This window comes from Solanum pennellii, chromosome 3, assembly GCF_001406875.1.
Source record: "Solanum pennellii chromosome 3, SPENNV200".
Lineage (NCBI taxonomy): Eukaryota > Viridiplantae > Streptophyta > Magnoliopsida > Solanales > Solanaceae > Solanum > Solanum pennellii.
In genome coordinates, this window is record NC_028639.1 from 5,975,496 (window position 1) to 5,987,835 (window position 12,340).

The 12,340-nt window shown below is 30.9% G+C and overlaps 1 protein-coding gene across 1 annotated transcript; it reads right to left on the minus strand.

Moving 5' to 3' along the window:
- Positions 1 to 1,388: 1,388 nt before the first annotated feature.
- On the minus strand, positions 1,389 to 8,982 carry LOC107012680. The gene is made up of 10 exons (XM_015212588.2): positions 8,577 to 8,982; positions 6,654 to 6,749; positions 3,514 to 3,598; positions 3,218 to 3,339; positions 2,991 to 3,015; positions 2,815 to 2,898; positions 2,701 to 2,730; positions 2,523 to 2,628; positions 2,357 to 2,421; positions 1,389 to 1,644 (listed from the first exon to the last, which is right to left on the minus strand). Exons 1-9 carry the CDS (start codon positions 8,667 to 8,669, stop codon positions 2,358 to 2,360), a joined length of 705 nt encoding a protein of 234 aa, XP_015068074.1. The 5' UTR covers positions 8,670 to 8,982; the 3' UTR covers positions 1,389 to 1,644; position 2,357.
- Positions 8,983 to 12,340: the final 3,358 nt, after the last annotated feature.

Sequence of the window (12,340 nt, forward strand, 5' to 3'; positions counted from 1 at the left end):
AAGATAAGTCAAAAATTTAATCTAATTGTTAAGATATTGTAAAAGTTTTTTAAAGTCGTGTGTTCAAGTCCTACTAATTGTACAAAATGATTTTGGGATAGTGAGAGTGAGATGGTAAAGGGGTTGGAAGGCCGTTTAGATAATTTATTTCGGATATACTGAATAAATTGACATTAGATACATGGTATGAAATTAATACCAAATACATCAAATTGATGTTGGATACATGATACACTCGATACATATTTTATTGTTTTTACTATTTTCATTATAAAACTCATTTTCCTTTATCTTTTTTTTTTAATCAAACATATTTAATACCAGATACACATGTATAGGTTATATCAAAGTATTTTTATACACTAGATATTTGATACTAGATTCATAAGATAGATCGAATATTGAATATACTAGATGAAATTGACATTAGATACACCATATGGAATTGATACCAAATACATCAAATTGATGTTTGCATACATGATACATTAGATGAAATTGATGTTGTACATCAATACATATTTAATATTGAATACACAAATACATAAAATTATAAAATAGAGATACATTATAAAAACATATAAATACAAAAAAAGAGAGAAAGGCAAGCACAAAAAGATGTATCTTTTAATTTATTTAATTTTTGTATAGCCACTATTAATGGACTAGACATTGCCCAACTTTCTTGCATAGTACAAAGTGCCCAACTTAAAAAACCATATGATAAAATTTAACTAAAATTTAGCCACACAGCCCTATTTCATGGGAAGCGTTCACACAATTTTTTCTGTTTATAGAAAGTGGTCACAACATCTTAGTTAGATCCGTTAACCAAAGAGAGTGTTATAAAAATTCAAGCTATTTTTTACACAAGTAAAATGGCCTTAAAACTATTTACAAAAAATATTATATTTAAAAATATCTAATCTTTACGATCAAAAAACTGGAAGTGCTTATAAACTGAAATAATAATATACTTTTTAGGAAAACATTTTCCTTCATACCAAACGCGCCCATAGAAATATCTAATCTTTACCAAAAAAAAAAGAAAGACAAATTGTGGAAAATGAATGAAAAAGGAAGTTAGAGATTTTGTTTTGGAAATGAATTTTTGAGATTGCAAAAAAAAAAAAAGGAATAAAATAGTGAAAAATATTAATCTAACTAAAAGTGCTTATAAACTGAAAAATCACAAGTAGAAGTCACTAACATATGGTTTTTGGCTTATTTTAACTTGTAAGCACCTTTGATGCTTAACTCGTAAATAAGCCAAAACAATGTTTATATGTTAGTTTGACCAGCTTAAACGCTCACATAATCGTTACATCTCAGGCATGAAAGACCCCTTAGCAAATGCTTAACTAAGTGACTAGTAAAACAAGGGCATACACATGCTAAGCAATCAATTTCCACAATATAAAGGTAAGATAAACTTTGAAATTTGGTATATAAACACAGTCATGACTATGTTAGCCCCATCCAAAAGAAAGGGTGTAAAAGAATGAGCCCATAGGGAACAAAAATAGATGTCTAAAAACTATACAACATCATTGAAGAAATGGAGATGAATATGAGATTAACAAATGCAGCTAACTTTGTTCTTCAGGATTTGTAAGGTCCTTGAATGTCATCATTTGCATGAACCTGAAAAGATTAACATATTCCGAATCAGATTGTGAAGAAGTCAAGGTGTTACATAGTTCCAAGCAGCTACAACATGATCAGTGCTAAGAACCTTAAAAGTTGAATTGATCAAGTTCACATCGTAAATTGGATTCTGGTTCAGAGAAACCTTAAATCGAAAGAGGAAAATAAGGCAACAAAGTTGAAGGAAAAGCTAAGCACATATCGCTACTCTGAGTTAGTTTTCCATGGCATTTCTTCTGTGTTTCTATCTAAGAAGTGGCAATTAGATAACTCTACTTCTCTTTACTTCCTTTATTTAGTCACTAAAACATCGTGCTGGTGAAGGAAGACTATATGAGAGGGTTCATTAATGCAATAACAACTATGGCTCAATATCGAGCTTACCTGGAATCAGTTATATGAATCATCACTTTCCGTTTCACTTTAAAAAATTTAAAATGAGAATGGGTATGCAAGGAGGTGAAGGGCGCTTTGATCCAATTAATATAGTTGTTTATTGCACAACAAATTATCAAATGCTATGTTTGCTGAAAAATGCTAGAATTCAATCAATCAGTAGGGAAACTAATAAAAAATAACACCTGGTAAGTGATTAGTATCTATTAACTGAACTTGAAGGTTCACACTTGGAATTAAATAAAGCCAGATAACAATCCAACAAAACCAGAAGGAAGTAAAGCCATAATTAGATCAGCAACGAAGATAATACCTCATGAGAGGATGACAAGTCCAAGGTACATCGCTCCACAAAGAAATATAAAAGATATCATCCCCCTGCAAAACAGTCCAAGCAAAAGAAAGATTTGTGATTCACAAATGATGAGAAAAATGCCTACCACTCTTTAGTTCAAATTCACTTTGAAGCTACGACTAACCAGATAATTCCCCAACCAACACCATTACAAGGACAGGGACAGAGTTCCGCAAACTTCTCAGCATCACTTGAGTTCACTCTTCTAGATATTAAGTCATCATATATATCTGCATTGTCATATATATGTCAGATTTTGCAATCTGGGAAAAATTAGATTCTAGAGAATGGGTAGTTTTTACCATAAACTGAAAACAAGCTGTTCATAACACCTGCAATTCACCAAGAAGGAATGTAAGCAACACAACAACCAAAACTAAAATGCAGAGAAGGTGGGAGACTAGATAAGTCCATACCTATGAAGAGAATTACATATCGAAGAATGCGAACTGTTGTTAGTTCTTGCAGAACCCATATTGCAGCAATAAAAATGATAAATCCTGGCAAGTCCAGTCTGTGGGGATCAGTGACTAATTACAGAAGCAAATGCATATCAAGTATTGACACTGATCAAGATGCTGAGAATACAAACCTATGCAAAGTCCTCGCAGTGTCCACTGTTCAAGAAAGTAAACCATGTAAGATTCTTGAAGTCCTTTTTAAAAAATAATAATTTTAGACTAGATCTACAACATAAAATTTGGGAATATGGACATATTATACTATCTTGTGAAAAAATAATGTAAAGAGTGAATTATCTGCTGTCAATGTACAAGATCAATTTCAAGTTTTTTGTTTTAAAAAAACTTAGCTCCTTACATTTTGGGCAATAAAGAGCACAATGAGAAGAGCAGCAATGAAACAACCAGCAGCAATCTTTGCAGTGAGAAGATTTGTCGATGCAAGTATGAGAACCATCCCCCAAAAAGACGAACCAAGATCTTCACGAAAGTAAACTTTAATCAGAAAAATAAAAGGTAGCCAGAAGTTAAATGGACAAAGCAATCAACAGGGAACTTGAGTAGGGATTTATAGGGAACACTTCACTGTCTTCTAAAAACGAAATAAGCATGCACTTAAGTAAGATTTTGGAATTTTTAAAAAGAAAGTATTACATCCAGCAGGCAAGATCAACCAATAAACACCACCACGTGTTTGTGTTACTCCCCCCTCATTGGCATGAACTTTCATTCCTTCCACCTGTAACCACAAAACATAAGGTTTAGAATATAAAATCACAGATCTCAGTATCTCCTAAATAGTATGAACTTGAAATTACCAGGGAAACCAAAATTGTATGCTGGAATTTAGAAGGGAAGCACAACTAAAGCATTGCCGTATCAGTCTCCTAGACTCAGTCATATGGAATAGTACAAAATAAGTTAAATAACTTCATGCTTTCCCTTTTTCAAATTAATCTAGTATCATCTACACCTTCCAGCTATACGAAATTGATCCCTCTTTCACTCTATTTTTTTCCCATGCTAGTTTTGTCTTCCTCTTCTTTTACTCGTTCAATTGAAAACCTATCATTCTCCTTTTTTCCTTCAGTAGGTGCAAACCAGTCATCCTTGAAGATGTCAAATCCATCTCACCTTTTTCTCTGAACTTAACTTCTACAGTTATTGAATTGCATGTAGCCATAAACATAAGTTTTATTATAAAATTCTTACTTCCGCAAAATCTATATGGGTTTGGCTCCTGTTCTTCAAAAAAGAGATGTAATATTTCAGATTTTGGACAGGAACAACCAATTTTCATTAATATGAACATGCTTAAAAACATATGATTCCAATGGAGTATACCAGACTCAACATTGATGTGTATATATATATAGATTTTGAATCTCCTGAGGCCTGAAGACTAGCGGGCCTAGAAGTTCCAAGTTCAAATCTCAGGAACTACATTTTTGTTATTCAAACCCCCTTACTAAAAATCTTGAATCCATCACCAAGAATAACTACAACGTGCCACATATTAGAAAAGACAAGCTAGAACGAGAGAGAACTCTTCACTTTGTTGTGCCTTGGCTATCACGTAGTTTTTGTATAACCTCTCTTTTGTTTAGACTTGTGTATTTAAACAAGCTAGAAACATTAAGTTTGTAGTTTCTTCATAACCTCTCTTTGCTAAGAATCATGTATTTAAAGATGTTTGTGAACACTAAGACTATGGTTTTTGTATAACTTCTCTCTTTATAAGGACACATGCATTTAAAGAAGTTATAAATATGACCATGTTGTAGGCGGAGATAGGTCTCATCAATGGAAATTACCTCATTGTTTCTTGTTCATCCACCATTTTGGCAATCTAGTTAATGTGTACTTTAGTACTAAGACTATGGTTTTTGTATAACTTCTCTCTTTATAAGGACACATGCATTTAAAGAAGTTATAAATATGACCATGTTGTAGGCGGAGATTGGTCTCATCAATGGAAATTACCTCATTGTTTCTTGTTCATCCACCGTTTTGGCAATCTAGTTAATGTGTACTTTAGTATGGTGTATACTGAAAAAGAAGAATTTTTATTGAAATTATTTCGTTGGTACCTTCAAATTTTTGAAGACTTGTGAAAAAAAATTAAAATTTCAAAAAATCATTTAGCAAAGGAGATAGGACTGTTGTTGCTCATGCACTTTATAGGGGAACTTTTGTACATGTTTTTACAATTAAGATGTTTGACGACTTATATGAAGAAATTCCAAATTTCTGGAGTGTTGCTTTTCTTCATCTAAAGACGCAGATGCTAAAATCATTTGATTGAATAGAAGACTATATTGTCCTCTATAATCGCTATGGTTGAGAGTCAATTCGTTTTACCAGCAGTTGCAGATTTTTGGAAACTTTTATTAGTGTTGTACCATTACTGAGCACTTTAATTAAGTGAGCGTTTGTGGTGGATAATCTAGTGACCCTAGTCAAATAATGTCTCTTTATATCTTCAATGTGTCTTTAGTGGTAGTTTCGAGATAAGAAAACGAAGAAATTTAAGGATATAGCTTCATCTTGAAGGGAAATAAGTGTAATCCCTCAAAAAAAAGAAGGTAAAATGAATACCAAAATGGGAAATCCTAACTTTGACAAGCATGGAAGATTTACACTCTCTAGCTTTACTTTTAAACATCGACTTTTCTACTAAATGAAGTTTATCATAAATTATTTACTTCTAAATTCAGTGGGTCCATGCCATTCTTCTAAAGGAATGACGGCGATGGTATTGAAATCTTAAAAGTAAAGGATTACCAAATATATAAGTGTCTCATTCTTTTTGCAACAAACTAACCAGGAAATTGTGTCACATAAACTGGAACGAGGAAAGCATAATCACAAGTATCATTTTACAATTATTTCTAGAAATCATAAAAAATTTTATCACTTTTTTTAACTTGAACAAGTAATATGGCAAGTTTTATGCCTGTTAATAACAAAAAGTAGCTTGTTTGACCAGATTTCTAAAATCAATTTATTTTGAATACTTTTTTTTTAAAAAATAAAGTACTTTTAGTGAGAAACAACTTGTGTTTGACATTGGCTTCATCAATTTGAAAATCATTTTTGAGCAACAATTAGTGTTTGACCAAGTATTTAAAAAATGTTTCAAAATATATTTTCTTAAAGATGCTTTTCAAAAATGTACTTATGAGGAAGAACTAGTTTTTCGCTTCTCAAAAACACTTTTCTTCTCCGAAAAGCTTGGCCGAATACCTCACCGTTGAAAAAAAAACATTGCCAAACAGGCTATAAATATGTTTGATCTTTTTTGGCTAGTTATAACTAGTTTGGCGAAATTCTGATAGAACTACACAAGTAATCCAGGAACTAAAAATTCAAAGAACATAAGTCTAGTCATTTTCCTTTTATCTCTTAATATAACACATGCATATACACAAGAAAAGAGCAATAAAGCAGAAACTTGAAGTTCAAGAGAAAAAGGTAAAATTCATCTTCATTGGCTTACTTTCTGAAGGGAATGTATGCCATGAAAACTAAGTAAAGTCTCATCAGTTATTTCCTGCAAATATTGAAGTCTTATATCTCTTTATCTGAAGCAAAAACTAGAACAGTTCACCTAAGTCTATGGGACTGCAGTACAGCGACATTAGAAATAAGTAATTCTAATACGAACTGAAGCTCTTGAAGGCTCTAAACCATCATATAATAGAATAAAACTAGACTGAGATTCACCCAATGAACAAGTAATCACATGCGATAATAGAACATTTGCATCTAATACATGATAAAAGAGAATTTACCTGACCACATGTGAGCTTACAAGCGATAGCATGACTTGCTTCATGAAGGAATACAGTAATGAGCTTGAAAGGTGTCAGAAGAAATGTCCTCCATAACTGTTTTGACATTCAGAAGGGGAGAAAATAGCAAAAATGTTACCTTCTCAAAAAAATAATAATAGCAAAATGAATATGCAAAAATCTTTAGGAAAAAACTAGAGAGAAGTACAAAACAGTTGGGTATATTTTATGGCAAATATAGAAAGATAATAAGAATCTTTTTTTTTTTTATAGAAACTCATGTATATCATTTGCACACGAGTTGGTATTGCATTTTGTTAATGCTAACAGGCTTACACATCCTATATTTATTCTCAAAAAGACCAGTAACAACTCACATAAGGTGTTATGACCATATTCATATATCATGAGTATCTTCTCAATTGAAAGTGCCACATCAAAGTAATTCACACATATGCTTCTGAGATGAACGCAGTGTTGTAACTTATAAACAAGTTGAGAAAATAATGACTTGCTTCGCTAAATAACCTTAGCAATTTAAAAAGCTCAACTACATATGGATAAAGGAGTAGGTTCCCGATAAAGTGATACTCAAACCTAAAACATATTTGCATACACATGCGGACGTACCTCAGTACTTTGATTTTCTTTAAAAGAAAATGTACTGAAGAAACTATGTTATACAATATACAGTGACTTCGAACACAAAAACAGGTGGACAGATTTTCCTATCTTTCACTAAGTATACAATATGTTGAGTCATAAGATACCGTTTCACCACTTTGATGACACACATCATGTCAACCAATCAAAATTCTTGTCAAAGAGATTCATGAATTGCCAAGCAGTACCCATCCTAACGCTGCTCTGACCTATTGAATAAATAAAGATTCTAATCAAGTAATATTATTTGCTTATTTTGTCAATTTTCTATCCTCATTTTTTTAGGCTTTCATCTTTTCATGACGGCTGCAGAGAAGATTAGAACTAATTACCAATTTAAAAACCTCATTGATCATTATATCAATTTTCATACTTACAAAGAAAATTGACACTAACAAGTTCCAATTTTTCGTATCATGCCATGTTTTGGTCTATACTAGGATTCAAACCTTAGTCCTCCATGGTGTCATTCTAGTTTAATCGACCATTAAGCCACACCTTTCAGTGCTACTTAAACATTTCACCTACACATAAATCCTTATTCCTATCAACACATAATTGAGAATGGACTACTAAACTAACCATTTCCCGATGACCACTGCTCGACCAGTAATTTCTTATGGTGTTGACTGTTAAGGACTAGAACAAAAAAGTATGAAGATAGAATATATTCTATATAATAGTCTGCTCCTCCATTCAAACTGAATCCGACTTCATAATAGTTCCCACACATTCTCTTCTTATACCCAAACTTCATTTATTTATTTTCTGAAAACAAAACGAAGCAAATAAAGGCCAACAATACTACTCAGAAGCTCTAATTAGTAATAAATCCGAACTTTAATCCTAGATGACCCATTTTATCCATCAAACTCGGAATCATCTCAGCACACCAAACGGATGGGATAAATTAGTCTGCGAACCAAACGACTCCTAAAGCTATAGATAGATATACTAGTTAAACAGAGCCAGCTTTAAAATTTCAATCAAGCTTCAGAAGGACCCAAAAGAATTATTAAATTCCCTTTTCGACTTTTTTATCAATACTTGAAATTTCACATTCCTCTACTAATTAGCCACAAAAATCAAAACAGGAACATATAACTGCAAAATTTAAGCTCTTTGCTTACAAGTCTCCAATCTACCAACAAAAGACCAAAACTTCATCCAAAAAAGGAAAAAAAAAACAACATTCTATACTCCTAAAATCACAATGTAGAAAAAAAAAAGACAAAGTGAGATAGAGATAGAGAAACGTACAACAAGAATGGCGACAGTGAAAACACCAATGGTAACAAGAAATAGTTTTTGGTCACGATTACAACAATTCTGAAGCTCCCAATTCGGATTCATCTCTCTTTTTACAACCCCAAATCGTTAAATCCTCCAAAAAAACCTTCAACTTTTACTCCTAAATCCCAAAATTTCAACCTTTTTTTGTTTCCTTGTACCAAATCAGTTTGAAATTTTCAGCGTTGAATGTGGGATTTGGTCAACAACCCAGTTTGGGAATTTACGTATATTTGCTCTGTAACTTCTACGAAAGTGAAAGAGAACAATGACCGGAGAAGCAACAAGAATGGTGATGAAACGATGCCGTTTTTTTTCTCAGTCAATCATCTCTTCAAACACAACAGCAAAAGACTTTTGTCGTTTACAATGTCAAACTTTTGAAGACTACTCATTTGTAAACATCTTTCTTCTTTTAACCAATTGGTGGTTGCAACGTGGATATATTTTGTCAAATAATGAAAAAAAACTTTATATATTTAAAACTTTTTAAATTCATCAAATTAAATGCACACACTTTTCACCAACACTCTTATTCACCATAATAGAATATTGAGTATCTAGTGAGAAATTTAAATCCTACAAAAATATCGTTATTTTTTTTATTTTTAATTCGGTAAAATAATACATAAAGTAATTTATATAATATATATAATAATAATATAAAACATAAGTAAAATAAAAAAATTATTATAAAAATAAAATCCTTGAATAAAAATCAATCAAATTTATGAGATATGTTGATTAATTAGTAAGAGATTTATTGATAAATATGTATATATATAAGGGATATTTTAGTCTTAAAAAATCAATTTTCTATTTTTACTAAAAAAAAAGAAATTTCTAGCTTCTTTCCAACAGCAGAAAAATTATTTTTGCTGCCAATAAAAGTTTTAAGAATTTCTCAAAATAAGTGTTAGTATTTTCTAAAACTAAAAAAATTATTTTTGACCTCCCAACATCAATGTCAAACAGGCTCTAAGATTCTACGGAAAAGGACCTAAAATATTCTTAAAGTATTAAAAATGGTACAAAATTACCCTTCATCCACCTATTGGCTCCAAAATGCCCTTTTCATCCGCCTATTGGCTCCAAAATACCCTTGTCATCCACCTTTGAGTTCAAAATTGATCACTTATTTAACAGATTTATATTTAAACTATTTAAATATTTTTTAAATACTTAACGTTCAACTATTTGTTATAATTTAACTTATTAGTATAATTTATAAATTAATCCACTACCCACCCATTACTAACTAAACCCCACCCAATTAATAATTCAATTATAATATCAAAATCGTCATAGACACTACTAAAATACGATGAAATTATAGATTCCTGAAAATTACATCCAAAATTATTCGAGTCCGAATCGAAGCCCTAGTTAAATTTAGGTTGAGCCGCTTATATAGGAGGACACTTTCAATAAGATTCTCTTTCAATATTGAATTATAAATTTATGATTAAAGGAAAAGAAGTAATACATCCCGAATTAATTCATGCACTTTTTTAAAATATAATTTTATAAATATTTATGATTTGTTTTAAAACCTTTAATATATTATTTTGAAAAAAAGTTACCTATGAAGTAACATCACATAATTGAGACGTAAGAATAATTAAGATGAACATAGTCAGACTTTTAAGTTTATCGGTAATTTTTATTTAGACACTTGAATGTATGATAATTTACTTCTATAGATATTTTCGCCTCAAATTTTTAAAAACACTCAATTGGTAGTAGCTTTTCTGTTGTTGCATTAATAATGTGACGGGTTTATTAATTTGGAGGGGTTTAATTAGTAATGGGTGGTTAGTGATTTGATTTATAAATTATACTAAGGCCTAAGGCATATACAAGCCCTTAAAGTTGTCCGCATATTTCATTTAGACACCTTAACTTAGGGCAATATCTATTGAACACTTTAATCTTAACAAATTTATATCTATTAAACACAAAATGAAAATTTATGGAAAGACATAAGTGCGTGTGTCTCAAACACAAATACATAGCAGATAGACCAATAAAATGATAACACGTGGCAATTAGATAAAAAAAAATTAAAGAAAAAAAATTATTTTATCAACCCCCATCCCTGTTCTTCTTCGTCAAAAATTTGTTGTCATTTAAAGCTTTTCGCCCATTTTAAATTTTCTTTGATCACTTACTATCATAATTATCTAAAGAAAATAACGACTTGAATTTTCTTTAATCACTTGCTACCATAATTATCTTTAAAAAATAACAACTTTTGATTAAAGAATAATCAATTAATATTATTTTTATAAAAAAAATAAAGCTTTGCTACAACATTTGAGTTTTAGATCTATTAACTTTTAATAAATTAAGGTAAAAGCAAAAGAAAAATAAAAAAGAATTAGAGAGTACTTAGATGATGAATGCAGTGAAGAAGTGAAGAAGAAGACAAGTTTTTTCATTTTTTTTAAATTTAATTTTAAAAAATTAAGTATATAAGTTGGAAAACAAAAAGAAAAAAATTAAATTTTTAATAGCTATACGCGCTCAAGGAGAGTGGAACACACTCTTTTTGCCATGTCATCATTTTGTGTCAAATAGGAATGATTTATGAATAAATAAAGTGTTCAATAGGTACAAGTTTTAGTTGAAGTGTCTAAGTGAAATATGTGGACAACTTTAGGTGGCCGTATATGACTTAAGCCTTATACTAATAAGTAAAATTATAACAAATAGTTGAGCGCCACGTATTTAAAAAAAATATTTAAATAGATTAAATATAAAACTGTTAAATAAGTGGTCAATTTTGGACCAAAAGGTGGATGACAAGGATATCTTTGACCCAATAGGTGGGTGGGAAGGGTATTTTGGAGCCAATAGGTGGATGAAGGATAATTTTATATCATTTCCAATACTTTGAGGGTATTTTAAGCCCTTTTCCGTAGATTCTAATCAGATTTATTCTCATAACTAAACTATTTTCTTTCCAGACTTAATTACAGTAATGAGGTTTATCATAGGTTTTCTCAGGATTATTTTCTTGCGAGTTCCCTGTCCTAACTATCACATGTTTGTGTTTTCTAACTATTTATCAAAACACGCCTCGAAATTAATGAGTTAATAATGTCGTACAAGCATTATAGCTCGTTCAAGTACCCCAAATAGAATGCATCATAATATTATCAAACCACAAAATATAATGTCTCTATATTTGTATTACAGACTTTCAATGTTTTCCACACTATCTAATCACAATTTATGCATGTAGAAAGCTTGAATTTTCATTGTCTTGATTCATCAAAACATTTATTTATGGTTAATGCAAATCAACAATTTGATTTTGACTGAGAAATTTAAAAGAAACAGGTACTTAGTTGGTGTTTCTTCAAACTATATTCACACTAATATATTTACATAATTACTATTTTAAATTAAAATGATAGATTGCTCTAACTACTTGCAATTACACAATTTGTGTTTTGTTAGTGAAAAAACTTACAAGATAATAAAATTGCAAGATTACAATTGAAAATAAAATGAAGAAAGTAATCTCTTCAGGCTGAGGCGCGGATATCTCGCTCTCTTTAAGGAGATTCAAGCCCACTGCAGCAAATGTTTTCACCGGTCCAGCAGTAGTCCTCTTTGACTTGTCCCCTCCAGGATACAACAGCCTTCACAAAGTATAACTCAACAACTCTGGACAAGAGTTGAGTCCAAAGCTCCACAAAAAAGAACACCTCCCTTCAACTAATAAG